Source organism: Acomys minous (assembly GCF_964271855.1).
Source record: "Acomys minous genome assembly, chromosome: 8".
In the NCBI taxonomy this organism is placed as follows: domain Eukaryota; kingdom Metazoa; phylum Chordata; class Mammalia; order Rodentia; family Muridae; genus Acomys; species Acomys minous.
In genome coordinates this window covers 9,396,714-9,414,716 of record NC_140489.1, presented here as the reverse complement: position 1 = coordinate 9,414,716, position 18,003 = coordinate 9,396,714, and the positions used below count along the sequence as shown (strand labels likewise).

The following is an 18,003-nucleotide window of genomic DNA, read 5'->3' as shown; positions in this document are numbered from 1 at the left end:
TGAGGTGGTTGGCTTTTTGTTCGAGTCCATGAGCTGCTTTACTGTCCCAAGTGTAAACTGCCTTGCTGTTCTTGACTACAGGTGGCCTTGGAAGAATTACAAGACCTCAAAGGTGTTTGGTCGGAACTGTCTAAGGTCTGGGAACAGATTGATCAAATGAAGGAGCAACCGTGGGTCTCAGTTCAGCCTCGCAAGGTACTTGTTGAAATGGACGTCTGTGAGTCTGCGTTCACAGTCACAGATAGAACTTTGCAAGCTTACAAGCTGTCATTTATGTCCTACATGTTGGTCCATCCAGACTAAAGCCTTGTTTTAGAGCCATTCAGATGGCTGTAGCTCTGTAGATAAGAGCGCTTACTCAGCATACACAAGGCCTTAGGTTCAGTCCCCAGAACTCTGGGTGGTGGGGGCAGGTGTAAATTCGAGGCTAGCCTTGGATACATGCATGAGGCCATGTGTCAGAAAAAAAAATAACAACATACAGTGGTGGTGGCAGTATATGTGTGTCTGTGTCTGCCTGTGTGTCCTTGTGTGTATGTGTATGTCTGTGTCTGCCTGTGTCCGTGTGAATATGTGTGTGTCTGTGTCTGCCTGTATCCGTGTGAATATGTGTGTGTCTGTGTCTGCCTGTGTGTCCTTGTGTGTATGTGTATGTCTGTGTCTGCCTGTGTGTCCTTGTGTGTATGTGTGTGTGTGTGTGTGTGTGTCTGCCTGTGTCCGTGTGAATATGTGTGTGTCTGTGTCTGCCTGTGTCCGTGTGAATATGTGTGTGTCTGTGTCTGCCTGTGTCTGTGTGAATATGTGTATGTCTGTGTCTGCCTGTGTGTCCTTGTGTGTATTATGTGTGTGTGTGTCTGCCTGTGTGTCCTTGTGTGTATTATGTGTGTGTGTGTCTGCCTGTGTCCGTGTGAATATGTGTGTGTCTGTGTCTGCCTGTGTGTCCTTATGTGTATGTGTATGTCTGTGTCTGCCTGTGTGTCCTTGTGTGTATGTGTATGTCTGTGTCTGCCTGTGTGTCCTTGTGTGTATGTGTATGTCTGTGTCTGCCTGTGTCCGTGTGAATATGTGTATGTCTGTGTCTACCTGTGTGTCCTTGTGTGTATGTGTGTCTGTGTCTGCCTGTGTGTCCTTGTGTGTATGTGTATGTCTGTGTCTGCCTGTGTGTCCTTGTGTGTATGTGTATGTCTGTGTCTGCCTGTGTCCTTGTGTGTATGTGTGTGTCTGTGTCTGCCTGTGTCCTTGTGTGTATGTGTGTGTCTGTGTCTGCCTGTGTCCGTGTGTGTATGTGTATGTCTGTGTCTGCCTGTGTGCCCTTGTGTGTATGTGTGTCTGCTTGACTCCATTCTCTCGTGTCTCCTGATAGCTCCGTCAAAACCTAGATGGCCTCTTGAACCAGCTAAAGAACTTCCCTGCACGGCTTCGGCAGTATGCCTCCTATGAGTTTGTCCAGAGGCTGCTGAAAGGCTACATGAAGGTAGGTGACTGCCACACATGGGTGTTGGATATCTTTTCAAAAGACACCTGCTCACGTAGCTGTTTGCCCCGAACAGATTAACATGTTGGTGATTGAGCTCAAGTCTGAGGCACTTAAAGACCGGCACTGGAAACAGCTGATGAAGAGACTTCACGTTAACTGGGTCGTTTCTGAGCTGACCCTGGGCCAGATCTGGGATGTTGACCTTCAGAAGAATGAAGCTGTTGTCAAGGATGTGCTGCTGGTGGCGCAAGGGGAGATGGCTTTGGAAGAGTTTTTGAAGCAGGCAAGTAATGGGATTGGGTATCAGACTGTGCAAAGCGAGGTTTTGTCACCTACAGTCATCTCTGTTCCCTGGTGTTTGGTGGAAAAGCTGGTTTGTTACGCTGTCTCCCTGCAGGGGGATGTATGTTCTGCATCATCTGCGTTGTTGTCTTTCTGTATCTCTTCCTTGAGTCATGACTTTCATTTGGAAGCCTCTCCCCGCCCCCACCCCCGGGGGGAGGGGTGTTCTCTGTGTATACCAAGCTGGCCTCTAACTCAGAGATCCGCCCACCTGCTTCTGCCTTCCTGAGTGCTGGGATTACAGGCTTGCGCCACCACACACAGTTTACAATCCAGTGTTTTTTTTTTAGCTAATCTTAGTCCCCCTTTCTTTTGATCAAGGTACAATTTGATATTTATGAATCCATACATAAACTAGACATTTAGGCAGTCTCATTTGCCCAGCCCCATTCCAGTGAGCCAGGCTTCTTACCCATTATCAGTGGACTGTCTCCTTTGATCATCAGTTTCATTAGGTACCATAGGTTCATATTTAAACATTTTCTGTTCTCTTAGTTCCTCTGTCTCTTGTCTCTCAAGCCCTTATATTACCATAGCTAATTTTTCTTGTTGTATAAACAAATATTACAGTTGAGAGTAGAGTGGCGTTTACTCCATTGGTCACAATTGCAATGAGTACTGCAGTGCCCCCCACCAGCAGGGTCTCTCTGTGTAGACCTGGCTGTCCTAGAACTCTTTGTAGACCAGGCTGGCCTCAAACTTAGAGAGATCTGCCTGCCTCTGCTTCCCAAGTGCTGGGATTAAAGGTGTGTACCACCGTGCCTGGCTCACTTTTATTTATTTGCGTTTCATTAATTTAAATCCAGGAAGGATACAGCATGACATGGGCTTTGTGTCCAATGGCCTTCGAAGAAAGGTTGCTTCAGAGTTTGGCAGAACCATGCCACTGCTTCCATAGGCCCGAGTTACTTTTCCCCACAACACTCTGGTTTTGTTTTGTTTGCCTCCAGGAGTCACTGTGTTGTTTTTTGCTTTATACACATAAAATCTCTTGCCTAAGTAGAATTCTATTTCATCCTGGGCATAAACACCTACAGTTGGGCTGGAGAGATGGCTCAGAGGTTTAGAGCACTGGCTATTCTTCTAAAGGTCCTGAGTTCAATTCCCAGCAACCACATGGTGGCTCACAACCATCTTTAATGAGATCTGGTGCCCTCTTCTGGTGAGTAGGCACACATGGGGGCAGAGTACTGTATAAATAATAAATAAATAAAATCTTAAAACAAAAAAAAAAAAACAAAAAACACCTTCAATTTTAAGAAGAGCTGTGTGCTCTTTTTGGTTCTGGAGACCTCGCTTGCAGCAGCAAAAATGGCCTTGCACCACAGTCTTCCAGACATAGCTGTGTTTTAGAAGTCCTGTCCCCAGCAGACCTCCACAGGCACCAAGATGGAGGTTCCCATTTTTTTTAACAATCTTTTTTTTAAGATTTATTTATTATGAAGCCAGGCGGTGGTGGCACATGCCTTTAATCCCAGCACTCAGAAGGCAGAGGCAGGTGGGTCGCTGTGAGTTCCAGGCCAGCCTTGTCTACAAAGCAAGTCCAGAACAGCCAAAGCTACACAGAGAAACCCCGTCTTGGGTGGTTGGGGGGGGTTGCGGGGGAAGATTTATTTATATGTATACAGTGTTCTGCCTGCATGCACACCTGCACACCAGAAGAAAGTACCAGATCTCATTATAGTTGGCTGTGAGCCACCATGTGGTTGCTGGGAATTGAACTTAGGACCTTTAGAAGAGCAGCCAGTGCTCTTAACCTCTTAGCCATCCCTCCAGCCCCGGAAGTTTCCATTTTTAGTGCAGGAAAAATCTGTCTGTATAATTAAATTAGTTTTTTGGATGGCTTGCTGTGATTCACTGTCTGAGAGGCTCCTGCGTCATTCCTTGCTCTGGGCTTGAGGTTCCCACTGCTCCGAGATCTCCTGAGTCTCTCTGGGCATCGAGCTGAATCTTCCTCTGGAGATGATCCCAGGCGAATTTCACTTCTGTGGCTTTCTATCAGATGTCCTCTGCTTCTGCAATGTTTGTGGGCTTTCTTCTTCTTCAATCACGTTGGGTTTTCTTACCAACCACACTGAGCTCCATATATAAAAGCATTTTATTCTCCTGGCTCAGCTGTTATTTATGAGGCTTACTGTGTCTTTATGCTAACCTAGGCCTAGTCCTGGAAGCTTCTAGCCTCCTTACGATCTAACTTAGGCCTAGAATGTTTTCAGCCTCTGAGACCTCCTGCTTGATAAACTCCCCCTTACTTGTTCTTCCTGAGCTCTCGGTGCCCTGCAAATGTGTAGGTGTTGATTTGTGACGGCCTCTTCCTGGCTCCACTCAGATACGGGAGGTGTGGAATACATACGAACTGGACTTGGTCAACTACCAGAACAAGTGCCGCCTGATCCGAGGCTGGGATGACCTCTTCAACAAGGTCAAGGAGCACATCAACAGCGTGTCTGCCATGAAACTCTCCCCATATTACAAGGTACGGCTGCTCAGACATTCTTCTGCACGCTTGAATTATAACTCACATGGCTTTTTGTTTAAAATGGGGGTCAGATAACTTGATGGGAGCCTAATTTGCAATTGTCAGTGAGATTTGGCGTACCCTCGAGTGAGCGGTTAGCGGCTGAGCCCTGCCCTCCTGTGTGCCCACCAGGTGTTTGAAGAAGATGCCCTGAGCTGGGAGGACAAGTTGAACCGGATCATGGCGCTCTTCGACGTGTGGATCGATGTGCAGAGGCGCTGGGTCTACTTGGAAGGCATCTTCACAGGCAGTGCGGACATCAAACATCTGCTGCCTGTGGAAACCCAGCGCTTCCAGAGGTGCAGCTTCAGGGGGCCGGGCGCTGGTGGGGCTGACAGCATGCTGCGGAGGCTGACCCAGCTCTGCTTTGTTCTCTAGCATCAGCACAGAGTTTTTGGCTCTGATGAAAAAAGTATCCAAGTCTCCACTTGTGATGGATGTTCTGAACATACAGGGAGTACAGCGGTCTCTGGAAAGGTTGGCAGACCTGCTCGGAAAGATCCAGAAAGCACTGGGAGAATACCTAGAACGAGAGCGGTCGTCGTTCCCCAGGTGAGCCTGAGACAGCCAAGCTCAGCTGTGTGCTTTCCTGCTTTGCCCTCTTCCCTTTTCCTGGTGGTGCTTCAGTTTTGATGTCAAATCGTGACTGAGTCTTCTGCCTCGCAGCACCTGTTGGTAATACTACATGAACTCCCAGTTTCCAGCCTCAATCTTTTTTTTGTTTTGTTTTGTTTTGTTTTGTTGTTTTTCGAGACCAGGTTTCTCCGTGTCCTGGACTCACTTTGTAGACCAGGCTGGCCTTGAACTCACAGCGATCCACCTGCTTCTGCCTCCCAAGTGCTGGGATTAAAGGTGTGCGCCACCACGCCCGGCTTCAGCCTCAATCTTATAACACGTCTCTAAGCTCATTTTTCCTCTAAGCCACTGGTGTCACTCTAGAGCCTAGCTCTGCTGTCTCCTAAGTGGTCTCTCCTCCTTTCCAAGGCATTTGCTTAGGGTGAGTGGAGCGGATGCTGTCAAAATGACTTAACTGAGTGGCATTGAATTCTTCCAGTTCTTGTTGTGATTGTGTCTCTCACTGAGCTCTGGGGAGATGCTTGCACTCACCTGCACTCCAGCTGGAGGCCTTTCTTCCAGCTCCTTCCGCCTGTGTGTGGACGTTTTGCTCAGTCATTCTCGGTGCAGTAGCGGCTGGGTTGTTGTGATTTCAGGTTCTACTTTGTGGGTGATGAGGACTTGCTTGAGATCATTGGGAACAGCAAGAATGTGGCTAAGCTGCAGAAGCACTTCAAGAAGATGTTCGCTGGGGTCTCCAGCATCATCCTAACCGAGGACAGCTCTGTGGTGCTCGGCGTCTCATCCCGAGAGGGAGAGGAGGTAGGCTCAGTACACTTGTGGCTCAGAAGCTTCTCACACTTGCACGCCTTCACTCCTGAAATGCCTTTTTATCTCCAGGTTATGTTTAAAACTCCAGTGTCCATCACTGAACACCCCAAAATTAATGAGTGGCTCACTCTGGTGGAAAAGGAGATGAGAGTCACCCTGGCTAAACTCCTGGCAGAGTCTGTTACAGAAGTGGAGATTTTTGGAAAAGCAACTTCAATTGACCCAAATACCTACATTACTTGGATTGATAAATATCAGGTAATCTACAGTAGAAACAAGCAGGCTGCAGATGGAAGCTCTGACTCACTTGAGAATGACCACTGGGAACCGGGCAGTGCACCTGTAGTCAGACTCTTCGGGATGTGAGACAGGAAGAGCTAGCCCGTGCAGTGCAGTGACACTCCAGCTCAATGAAAGTGACCTGTGGATCTTCTTGCTCATTTTTTCAGGCCCAGCTGGTGGTATTGTCAGCCCAAATAGCCTGGTCTGAGAACGTGGAGAATGCCCTAAGCAGCGTTGGGGGAGGTGGTGATGTGGCACCCTTACAGTCTGTGCTGAGCAATGTGGAGGTCACCCTCAACGTCCTAGCCGACTCTGTCCTCATGGAGCAGCCCCCTCTCAGAAGACGGAAGCTGGAGCACTTGGTGAGCCTCTCCTGAGCCCCTTCTCACTTGTCAGCTCAAGGAGTGAAAGGAAAAGATGCTTTAAAATGTGCCTTTTGTAGCAAAGGCAGCGTAAGCTGGGAGCTGTAGGCCACACCTGTAACCTTAGAATCGGGAACTGGAGACAAGGAGGATCAGGAGTTCTAGGCCAGCCTGGTTGTACGTTTGCCTATGGTAGTGAGCGACGTAGGCGCTGAGTGTGCACTAGGGTGGTGTTGGCTCTCTGTCCCCTTTAAAGGTGATGTTGGTGAGGGGTAGGTTGGTACAGTGCTTGCTGCACAAGCACGAGGATGCGTGTTCCAGAACCCCAGGTCCAAGGACAAATGTGGGCTGCCCCTAAAGAATGACCCTGGCCTCTGCACACACATGCAGTCATGTGCACATAGACCCACAAAAATGTGGCCATATGTTATGAATGAGTCAGGTGACTATATTGGAAGAAGAAACTTTTCATCACAGGGTCTCTGTAGCCCTGGCTGTCCTGGAACTCACAGAGATCCACCTACTTCTGCCCCCTGAGTGCTTGGATAAAGGCATGTAATACCACCACCTGGCCGTGACCAGATTTTTGAGGGTGTCCACTGTTTCCCATCATCATCTTCCCAGAGGGTGGCTGCAGCACCATGGTGGCACAAAGTGGACAGCCCCTGGGGTAGACTGAGAAAGCTGCTGTCTGTGACATTGAGTGGCACAGAATTCTTGCTTACAGTGGGTGTTGACTTTTCTGTTTTCTGAGTCTGGTGATACTGTTGCATGGATAACGTTTCCAGTGTCCCTGCCAGGGAAGTTCTGTTTGAAGTTTGGAATATTTGCTGCTAGTCACTGTAACTGGGTCTGACTCCTAAGGTACAGTTAACAGACAGTCTGCAGACACAAACAACACAATGCTTCCATTTTTACTTCCTCAGATCACAGAGTTGGTTCACCAGAGAGATGTTACCAGGTCCTTGATCAAAAGCAAGATTGACAACGCTAAGTCTTTCGAATGGCTGAGCCAGATGCGGTTTTACTTTGACCCTAAGCAAACTGACGTGTTACAGCAGCTGTCCATTCAGATGGCCAACGCCAAGTTTAACTATGGCTTTGAGTACCTAGGCGTTCAAGACAAGCTGGTTCAGACACCCCTCACTGACCGCTGCTATTTGACAATGACGCAAGCTTTGGAGGCCAGGCTTGGGGGCTCTCCATTTGGTAAGATCTTATTTTTACTCACTAAGCTGATGGTTTGGGTGAGTTGTTTTGTTGTATGGATTTACTACCAACTAGGTTATGTACTTAAGTTATAAATTATTTTCCTTTCAAATAAAGGGCCTGCTGGGACCGGGAAGACAGAGTCCGTCAAAGCCCTCGGCCATCAGCTGGGGCGGTTTGTCCTCGTTTTCAACTGCGATGAAACCTTTGATTTCCAGGTAAGAAATTTTTTTCACATCGTCTAAAACCATTACACTTCTCTCTCTGCCCCAGGGCCGCCTGCCTTACCTAGTGCTGTTCCGAGCTGCGGCAGAGCCGGCACACACATTGAAGCCAACTTGACTTCCATTGTCTCAAGTTAACCATTATTGTTTGTCTGAAATGGCTGTTGCCTGCCTGTCTGTATTTATGTATTTGGGACTGGGTTTCCTTGTATAGCCCAGGCTAGCCTAGAACTCAGTCCTTCTCTTTCAGCAGGGCTAGCACACACTGTCGTCACCTCTAGCAGTAACTATCCTCCCTTCCCTAACCAGGGTCAAACCCAGAATTTTAAACACACTAGGCAAGTCCTCTACCGCGGTGCTGCACTCCAGCTCTAGAAGGGGAGCTCTCGGAGGTGATGCTTCATGTCTAAGTCTGAAAACAATGAATATTATGGAAAATGTCTCTAAGCTAACAAGAAGGTGATAGGATTAAAAACTACAGTTTTGTCAGCGGGATTTTGTTGACACAGGATGGAAAGTGCAGCTCTCAGTGCGTCTTTGTAATGGTGACGCTCTTTATGGGAATGAAGAAAGACTAACTGGTTATCCACACTGTGCAGTAGCTGCTATTCTCATTTTTAAGGGAGAAGTTGTGGTTTCAGAAAGATGTGACTTGCTCAGAGTTGGACAAGTTAGTCACAGTTACCATAGGCTGCACAGCTCAGACTACAAAGATGGTTCCCCACAGTCCTGCAGCCACGAAACCCACATGGTTTTGAAAGAATCGGCTCCCAGTGAGGCCTCTCTTCCTTGTGTGTAGGTGCTGCTTCCCTCAGTGTGAGCATGTGCTCTTTCCTCAGTATGCAGAGAGGGAGCGGTGGCCAGAAGGGTGGACTTGGGTCACTTTGGAGAACACCAGCCCCCTGTGATTAGTGTCTCCCTTCCTCTTACCTCCTGTAGAGCCTGTGTCCAAACACAGTAACACGGGCTCAGGACATGGAGAGATGCTGTTGGGAAGGGACACACGTCAGCCCATCGCAGATGGTTTAAGCCTCTCTGGGTCTTTTCATTCTAGGCGATGGGACGTATCTTCGTGGGGCTTTGCCAAGTGGGCGCGTGGGGCTGCTTTGACGAGTTTAACCGCCTGGAGGAGCGGATGCTCTCAGCTGTATCCCAGCAGGTGCAGTGCATACAAGAGGCCCTGCGGGAGCATTCCAACCCCAACTACGATAAGAGTAAGGCTCATTTGTGTTTGGTTTTGTTGTGGCTTTTCATCACTGAGGGGCTGGGGGGGATCTGACATGAGGTCATTTACCTATGACCCCTAACCCCAGGAGCAAGCAGCACAAGGAGTCATGGCGAAGGCTGATATGAGGGCTGGGTGGTTTGGGGTCATTTTCATTCTCTTGTGCTGGCAGTAGCAGTACCAGTTCCTATGGGTCCTACAGCAGAGCATCCTCTGCAAGGCCACGGCCACGAGTGTCTTCTATGCCATGTGGCCCTAGGGGCCCTTTTCCTTCCAGTGTCACTGGGAAGCCAGCCTACTTAGCCACCTGTTTGACCTCAGTGCTCCCACCATGTGGTTTGTGAAGTAAGTCTGGAAGGCTGTATTCTTTGCGTCTATGGGAGCCCAGGCACATGTGGTGGAGGCAGGCTTGGTGCCAGATGTACTTGCTGTGCAGCTAGGTAGGCGGGAAACTCTCCCTGTCAGGTCTACTTTTCTTGTTTACTTTTTGTTTTGTTTTGTTTTGTTTTTCAAGACACAGTTTCTCTGCATAGCCTTGCCTGTCCTGGAGACCAGGCTATGCTTGGACTCAGGTTTCTGCCTGCCTCTGCCTCCTAAGTGCTGGGATCAAAGGTGTGCACCACCACTGCCTGGCTTTCTTGCTTACTTTTGGGTTTTTTTGTTTGTTTGTTTGTTTGGTTAATTGCTTTTGGGTTTGTTTGTTTGTTTTTCCCCTGAGACAGGGTTTCTCTGTGTAGCCCTGGCTGTCCTGGCATCACTCTATACACCAGGCTGGCCTTGAACTCACCATGATCCACCTGCCTCTGCTACCTGAGTGCTGGGATTAAAAGCATGCACCACCACTGCCCAACTCCCAGCTAGGTTTTTGTTTTTTGTTTTTTTTTAATGGATTTTTTCGAGACAGAGTTTCTCTGTATATCCTTTTCTGTCCTGGACTCGCTTTGTCCAGGAGCAGGCTGCCAGCTATATTTTTTAACAACTTGTGTCAGAAAGACCTGAAGAAAACAAGACTATTAGAGCAGCCCTGTAGTCAGGTCCTTCACATAGTAAACACACATGGTCCTAAGCAGCAAAGGCGGCTTCAGGCTTGTTTTGTAAGTTGAGCTGATGCTAAGAGGAGCTGACTCTCGTGATCTCATACTCACTGTCAGCATCGTCTGCACAGTCAGCGCGCATCTGCCTCTGCTTCCTTGAAAGCTGGTCTCTGGGTGCCTGACTGGCAGTAGTCTGTAGAAGGGTCGGCCTGGCTGGTGAGAGCAGCCTCTGTAAAGCCTGTCACCCCAGAGTCCTGGGCTTTGATCTTGAGGTGAGTAAAGAGTGAGTGGCACTCTGTCATTTTAGACTGTCGGGTGCTTTCTTGTGATTTCAGCCTCAGCCCCCATTACTTGTGAGCTGCTGAACAAACAAGTCAAGGTCAGTCCAGACATGGCTATCTTCATCACCATGAACCCAGGCTATGCAGGCCGCTCAAACCTCCCTGACAACCTCAAGAAGCTGTTCCGGAGCTTGGCGATGACCAAGCCTGACCGACAGCTGATCGCCCAGGTGATGCTGTACTCACAGGGCTTCCGCACTGCTGAGGTCCTCGCCAACAAGATCGTCCCGTTCTTTAAGTGAGTAGCCACAGGCCACTCGTGGCTTGTTCAGCTGACAGCAGGTGCTCCTGTCCAGCCTGCTAGTTCCTGTTCACAGTCCCCCACCTTTCAGATGCCCGTCTCCTTCCTTGACTTTAAGTGCTGTTCACTTAATGGGTGCTTTTCTTAAGAAAGCATTTTCTCTTTCAGGCTGTGTGACGAGCAGCTGTCTTCCCAAAGCCATTATGACTTTGGCCTTCGGGCGTTGAAGAGTGTGCTTGTAAGTGCAGGCAACGTGAAGAGGGAGAGGATCCAGAAGATAAAGAGAGAGAAGGAAGAACGGGGGGAAGCTGTGGATGAAGGAGAAATTGCTGAGAACCTGCCTGAGCAGGAGGTCTGTACTCATGGCTTTTGTAGTTTCCCTTTACACTGTGTGGCCTAGGCTAGCCTTGAACTCATAGCTGTTCTCCTGCCTCATCCTCCCAAGTGCTGGGGTCACAGGTATCCACCACCACACCCAGCTTACAGTGTTCTGTTGAAAACAGGCATGTTCTGGAGTTCACCTTAGGACAAGACCTTGAGTTCTCGGTGTGATGCCTGGGACTCTCCCTCCCTCCCCCATAGATTCTGATACAGAGTGTCTGTGAGACAATGGTGCCCAAGCTGGTGGCAGAAGACATCCCACTGCTCTTCAGCCTCCTGTCAGATGTGTTCCCTGGAGTCCAGTACCACCGTGGGGAGATGACAGCCCTTCGAGAAGAGCTGAAGAAAGTGTGTCAGGAGATGTACTTGACATATGGCGATGGAGAAGAAGTTGGTGGGATGTGGGTTGAAAAGGTACCGTACCTTGCTGCTCCCAAGACCACAGGCTCCCAGCCATCTGAGGAGACCAGTTCCCCAAGGCCTACTTGATTGTCCCTTTACTAACACAGGTAGCAAAACTTGCAATGTCTCTTCCATGTAGCACTAACTTGAAAAATGCTCACTAAAGTTCTGATTATAATGAAAATTGGTTTCCGCTCTTAAAAATCTACTTAAGAATTTTCCAGGTTAACAGTTTAACCTGACGGCCAGCTGGGATTTCCTGTCTAGGTCAGTTCCTATCCTTCCCCTGGGTCTGTTACTTATACCCACTGTGTGCTGACCTGAGTGCTCTGTGCTGGGGTAATCCTTCCCTTTGCTCTCCTCTCATCCTCGGAGCGTCTTTGGGAGTTTCCGGGTTGAGAAAGCATAGCAGACATCTATTCCGCTGCCCAGACTTCCTTCCTGGGGTAGAAATGTCCCCCATCCTCTCTTGGAGACTCCTAGCTTTAGGCATCTAGAGGACAAGTTTCTTGCTCACTGTCCCCAGAAGTGGCTGCAGCGCCTGTCTCTTCCCCGAAGGTCTCAGTGCTGCTCTCTGGCCCCGCAGGTTCTCCAGCTCTATCAGATCACCCAGATCAATCATGGCCTCATGATGGTTGGGCCTTCAGGAAGTGGGAAGAGCATGGCCTGGCGTGTGCTGCTGAAGGCTCTTGAGAGGCTTGAGGGTGTGGAGGGCGTGGCCCATATAATTGACCCCAAAGCCATCAGCAAAGACCACCTCTACGGAACCTTGGACCCCAACACCAGGGAGTGGACAGACGGACTCTTCACACATGTGCTGAGAAAGTATGTTTACTGTGGCTGACGTGCAGAGTTCAGGGCCTGTACGAATGCTTGCAGTCACGGTGTTGGTTCTCCTCCTCAGCAAGTCCACACAGAGCAGAGTGCACTGGGGAGGGTGAGCGTTTTAAGTGATTTAAGTGAGTGATTAAAATTTTTTTCAAACCAGGATCATAGACAATGTGAGAGGTGAGCTGCAGAAACGCCAGTGGATTGTGTTTGACGGAGATGTGGACCCCGAGTGGGTGGAGAACCTGAACTCCGTGCTGGATGACAACAAGCTCTTGACGCTGCCCAACGGAGAGCGCCTTAGCCTGCCGCCCAACGTGAGTGGCTGCGCGCCCACAGAGCAAGGCTCCGGGAAGAGGCTTCCTAGGTCGTAGCCCCCAGTTTCACTTTCCAAGACTTTGGTTACCCTGTGTCATCTGCAGCTGGAAAATATTTCATGGAGAATTCCAGAATTAAATAGCTTAAAGTTTTAGGAAACGTTTATAGTTGGTTACTAGAATGTCTCTGTTTACTGCTTGCTGCTGTTAGTCTGTTACTGTGCCTGATTTGTAACTTGAACTTTATCAAAGGGGTGTGTGTAGGATGCGGTGTAGCCAGGGCTCAGCGCTGCCTGCGCTTCCAGGTGGCCGCTGGGAGTCTTAGAGCTGCCCCTGCAGATGGGGTGCTGAGCGGCTGACTGAGGCTGCCATTCAGTGGGGCCACAGGTGTGAGGGAGGATTGATGCTCATGACTCAGAAACAGGCCGAGGATTCTGAGTTCAGCCTTACAGTGTGTGCATCTTACCATCTCTCTGCTGATGTCACCAGGCCCCTTCGCGACTGACTGCTCAGTAGATTCTGACTCTGGTCAGTCTTGTGAGATAGGTGGCTCTGAGGTGAGGGTCGGTATTCTGAATTTCGGATTGGAATCTTAGCCCCATTGTTGGGCAGGTGACCTAACTCTGGGGGTAAATGGAGGTAGAATGAGAGGGCCTGTACTTCAGGTGGAGGAGTTCAGGTGTGTGGAACGTGGGAGCAACATTTACAGGAGATGCCTGCCCACTGAGGCAGCTGGGCCTCTGCCACCAGGAACTTCACACCTGACATAGTTTCCTACCCAAATTCTTAAGGAGAGTAGCTGTGAGTATTGTAGCTACATGAATTGTAGGGGTTTTTTTATTACTAGAGTGCAAAAAAGTTAGAATACTCTTTCAGTATGCATATAGGTAAAGAAATTTTAATATTCAAGTTTCTAATTTAATTTACCTAATTCTTTTTCCTCCAAGGTGCGAATAATGTTTGAAGTGCAAGACTTGAAATACGCAACCCTGGCCACAGTGTCTCGCTGTGGCATGGTGTGGTTCAGTGAGGACGTACTGAGCACAGATATGATATTCAATAACTTCCTGGCCAGGCTGCGCAGCATCCCTCTGGATGAAGGAGAGGACGAGGCACAGCGGAGGCGAAAAGGCAAAGAAGATGAGGGTGAAGAGGCTGCTTCTCCAATGCTGCAGGTGTGCAGGCTGCTCATGCTCTGAGGGCCACAGGCTTGGGTCCAAAAGGGTAGAGTGAAAAACCCAGCACTCAGTGGAGTTGGGAATAGCCAGCTTTGTCTTACAGCAGCTTTTGAGGAGACTCTCTGGCGCAGCTTGCCAAAGTTAAGAACTGGTTACTATAAACCTTAAAGTGAGGGCTGGAGAGATGGCTCAGAGGTTAAGAGCACTGGCTGCTCTTCCAAAGGTCCTGAGTTCAATTCCAAGCACCTACATGGTGGCTCACAACCATCTGTAATGTGGCCTCTTCTGGCCTGCAGGTGTACATGCAGATAGAGCACCGTATATATAATAAATACATCTTTAAAAACAAAGCAAAACAAGCCTTAAAGTGAGAAAGTCATATGACTCAGTGGTAAAGACACTTGCCTTCATCTGTTGATCTGAGTTGGGTCTCTGGATCTTGCATTGTGAAGGAAGAGAACCGACTCCCACAAGCTTTCCCTTGCTCTACTGTGTACTGTCTCTGTGTACTGTACTGTGTATTGTGCGTGCGCTTTCTCTCTCTCTCACACGCACACACACACACACACACACAGAGGTAATTTGTTTGTTTGTTTGTTTGTTTTCAAGACCGGCTTCTCTGTGTAGGCCTGGCTGTCCAAGACTCTAGACCAGGCTGGCCTTGAACTCACAGAGATCTGCCTGCCTCTGCCTCCTGAATGCTGGGATGAAAGGTGTGCACCACCACACCTGGCCCAACTTTTTTGGTGTCTCAAGACAGGGTTTCTCTGTGTAGCCTTGGCTGTCCTGGACTTGCTTTGTAGACCAGGCTTGCCCAACATTTTTTTTTTAAAGACAAGGTCTCACTATGTAGCTCAGGCTAGCCTAGAAAGAAGTCACAGTCCTCCTACCTCCACCTCCCAGGTGCTGACTTCCAGCATTTTTAAATAGTTGTTGTAAATTTTTGTTCTTTCAGATTCAAAGAGATGCAGCAACGATTATGCAGCCGTATTTCACGTCCAACGGCCTGGTTACCAAGGCCCTGGAGCATGCCTTCAAGCTGGAGCACATCATGGACCTGACCCGCCTGCGCTGCCTGGGCTCGCTCTTCTCCATGCTGCACCAAGCCTGCCGAAACGTGGCCCAGTACAATGCCAACCATCCTGATTTCCCCATGCAGATCGAGCAGCTGGAACGCTACATTCAGGTCAGGAGTCGTGCTGGCATCCTGGGGCCTGAGACGCTCCAAAACATTCTGTCACTTGAGTGTGTTGCTTCCTGGGTGAAGGTCAAGTTTTCATGGGGGGGCAGGGAGGGGCTAAGAGAGGTCCAGAGGGTATCCACTGCCCAAGGAGGCTTCAGAGCTAACTCTGCCGTCACTGTCTTTCATTTTGTTCAAATTTCATTTTTAAAAAATTAATTTTTCTATAGCGCTATCTGGTTTATGCCATCCTCTGGTCGCTGTCTGGAGACAGCCGGCTAAAAATGAGAGCAGAGCTGGGCGAGTACATCAGACGGATCACCACAGTGCCGCTGCCCACTGCACCCAACATTCCCATCATTGATTATGAAGTAAGTATGACTTGTAGCAGCCTTTCCCCATGGTTCCTGTCTGTGAGTGTGATGTGTCCTGTCGTGAACTTGCTTCATCTTTTAGTGTCTTTGGTTTTGCAAGACAGCAGGGAGTGTGGCTTGGCTTGTCCTGTCCTTCTTTTGGAAGATGTAAACTGTTAAAAACTGGAAGGAAGGAGGCACAGTAGCCATGGAGTGGCTCATCCCATCTTGTGTGTAGGTATCCATCAGTGGAGAATGGTCGCCGTGGCAGGCCAAGGTGCCTCAGATTGAAGTGGAGACACACAAGGTAGCAGCTCCCGATGTCGTTGTGCCAACTCTAGACACAGTCCGCCACGAAGCTCTTCTGTATACGTGGCTGGCTGAACACAAGCCCCTGGTCTTATGTGGCCCTCCTGGGTCTGGCAAGACCATGACGCTCTTCAGCGCCCTCCGTGCCTTGCCTGACATGGAGGTAAGGCCAGGAGATGGTACAAAGAAGCCTTTGGGATGAAATGTGGGCTTGGACTTGGAAGCTCATTTTGTGTCTGCTTACCCAAAGGTTGTGGGCCTCAACTTCTCAAGCGCCACTACACCAGAGCTGTTGCTGAAGACGTTCGACCACTACTGTGAGTACAGGCGCACGCCTAATGGCGTTGTCCTGGCTCCTGTTCAACTTGGGAAGTGGCTGGTCTTGTTCTGTGATGAAATCAACTTGCCAGATATGGATAAGTACGGTACACAGAGGGTCATCTCCTTCATCAGACAGGTGTGTGCACGGCAGTGGCCCTTCTCCCCTCCGTGTTTTCCACTCACATCTTGCTCCTAACTCTGACACACCCTTTTCCTTCAGATGGTGGAACATGGAGGCTTCTATCGTACCTCAGACCAAACATGGGTGAAGCTAGAGAGAATCCAGTTTGTTGGGGCTTGCAATCCACCCACTGACCCCGGGAGAAAGCCCCTCTCACACAGGTAAGCAGCTCCATCGACTTTTGGGCACTGTGCGTGTGACACTGACACACACACACACACACACACACACACACACACACACACACACACACACGATGCCCAGAACTGCTGTGAACATAACGCAACAGCAGTAAGAGAAAACCAACATATGCAAGTTATCCTCCGACCTCCACAGGCCCTGTGTTTGTGTGTGTGTGTATGTCCACTAGTTAATTGATTAAATATAAATAGAAAAAAAAAGATTTTAAAACATTACCTATCAAATGATTTCTTACTGTAACCAAGAAGATAAAAGCAAGGCATTTGGGCAAGGTGGTGCTCCAGTGCCTGACGTGCCAAAGGTGGGTGCTGGGTTTAGTCCCTGTAGTGCCACAAAAAGTAATAAGTTGAGGAAAGTAGGGGGCATTGACTTTATGGAAATCCAAGCTTCATCTACTTCCTTGCTTACCCAGCCCCGCCCCAGCAGTGTGTGTGGTCTGGATCAGCTTTGCCGTCAGAACTGCTGAGTGCATGAAGGGTGAGAGTGACTTGAGTGTCTGCTGAGCCGCTAAGCTGTGCTCTCCCGCTGCAGGTTCTTGCGCCACGTGCCTGTTGTCTATGTGGATTACCCAGGACCAGCTTCCCTGACGCAGATCTATGGCACCTTCAATCGAGCCATGCTGAGGCTCATCCCCTCCCTCCGTACCTACGCCGAGCCCCTCACGGCTGCCATGGTGGAGTTCTATACCATGTCACAGGTACATGGCCTCTCAGCTCCTCAGGATTCTTTTCCTGTATAGCAACAATCCTGCTGAAAGACTGGGATCCATCTTGGTCTGATGGCACAGGATAGTGATCTCAACTCTTGGGAGGATTGCAAGCCCATCTTTAGACACTTCTTGAACACTTAAAAATCATGTCAGGGGTAGTAGTGAAGTGATTTGGCTCATAAAGTGCTTGCCACCAAGCCTGATGACACCAGAAATCCCAATAGATTTCTAGTCCACTGTACACATACATGCACATTAATGAATGTAAAATATAATTTCTCATTTTTAAAAACTACATGCATGCCTTTAATTTCAGCATTGGGAGGCAAAGGCCAGTGGATCTCTTGAGTTCAAGGCCAGCCTGGTCTACAAAGTGAGTTGTTCCAGGACAGCCAGGGCTACACAGAGAAAAGACGAACAGATCTTTGGGCTGGGGAGGTAACTCAGTTGGTAGAATACTCCTGTAGCAAGGTCATGGATAGCCTGTGTGACAAGGGACTTTGACACTAAGAATCAATAAATAAACCTTTTCCCTGTTGAAGTGTCGCTTGGGTTTTGACCTGTGTAGCCCTTTAACAGGGTTCTGGACTATCTCCACTAACATGTCTGTAGTTTTTTGGTTCTTTTTTTGCTCTATACTGCAAGGACTTTTATCTGAGTATTTATTGATTAAGTATTTTTCTGAAGTGTTTTGTTTTGTTTTTTGTTTTTGTTTTGTTTTGTTAGTTTTTTTGTTTTGGGTTTTTGTTTTGTTTTGTTTTGTTTTTTTGAGACAGGGTTTCTCTGTGTAGCCTTGGCTGTCCTAGACTTGCTTTGTAAACCAACCACGCTGGCTTCGAACTCACAGTGATCCACCTGCCTCTGCCTCCCCAGTACTGGGAGTGAAGGCGTGTGCCACCACACCCGACTCTTCTGCTTTATTTTAAGATAGTGTCTTACAGATCCCAGGCTGACCTGGGACTGACTCATTGTGCAGCAGAGGGTGATGCTGAACTCCACCTC

General features: G+C 48.9%; 1 protein-coding gene across 1 annotated transcript in view; it reads left to right on the top strand.

Annotated features, from left to right (window-relative positions):
• Positions 1-18,003, top strand: part of DYNC1H1 (dynein cytoplasmic 1 heavy chain 1) — a 65,995-nt gene that overhangs the window by 24,137 nt on the left and 23,855 nt on the right. Inside the window, exons 18-41 of the mRNA XM_084793468.1 lie at positions 82-195; positions 1,364-1,474; positions 1,551-1,760; positions 4,149-4,295; positions 4,470-4,636; positions 4,716-4,889; positions 5,549-5,714; positions 5,793-5,981; positions 6,173-6,367; positions 7,294-7,576; positions 7,694-7,794; positions 8,855-9,014; positions 10,395-10,638; positions 10,810-10,993; positions 11,224-11,436; positions 12,011-12,249; positions 12,413-12,569; positions 13,517-13,744; positions 14,703-14,933; positions 15,158-15,298; positions 15,519-15,752; positions 15,840-16,046; positions 16,131-16,252; positions 16,824-16,989. Of these exons, the coding sequence (XP_084649594.1) occupies positions 82-195; positions 1,364-1,474; positions 1,551-1,760; positions 4,149-4,295; positions 4,470-4,636; positions 4,716-4,889; positions 5,549-5,714; positions 5,793-5,981; positions 6,173-6,367; positions 7,294-7,576; positions 7,694-7,794; positions 8,855-9,014; positions 10,395-10,638; positions 10,810-10,993; positions 11,224-11,436; positions 12,011-12,249; positions 12,413-12,569; positions 13,517-13,744; positions 14,703-14,933; positions 15,158-15,298; positions 15,519-15,752; positions 15,840-16,046; positions 16,131-16,252; positions 16,824-16,989 (4,383 nt within the window). The remainder of the gene's footprint in view (positions 1-81; positions 196-1,363; positions 1,475-1,550; positions 1,761-4,148; positions 4,296-4,469; positions 4,637-4,715; positions 4,890-5,548; positions 5,715-5,792; positions 5,982-6,172; positions 6,368-7,293; positions 7,577-7,693; positions 7,795-8,854; positions 9,015-10,394; positions 10,639-10,809; positions 10,994-11,223; positions 11,437-12,010; positions 12,250-12,412; positions 12,570-13,516; positions 13,745-14,702; positions 14,934-15,157; positions 15,299-15,518; positions 15,753-15,839; positions 16,047-16,130; positions 16,253-16,823; positions 16,990-18,003) is intronic.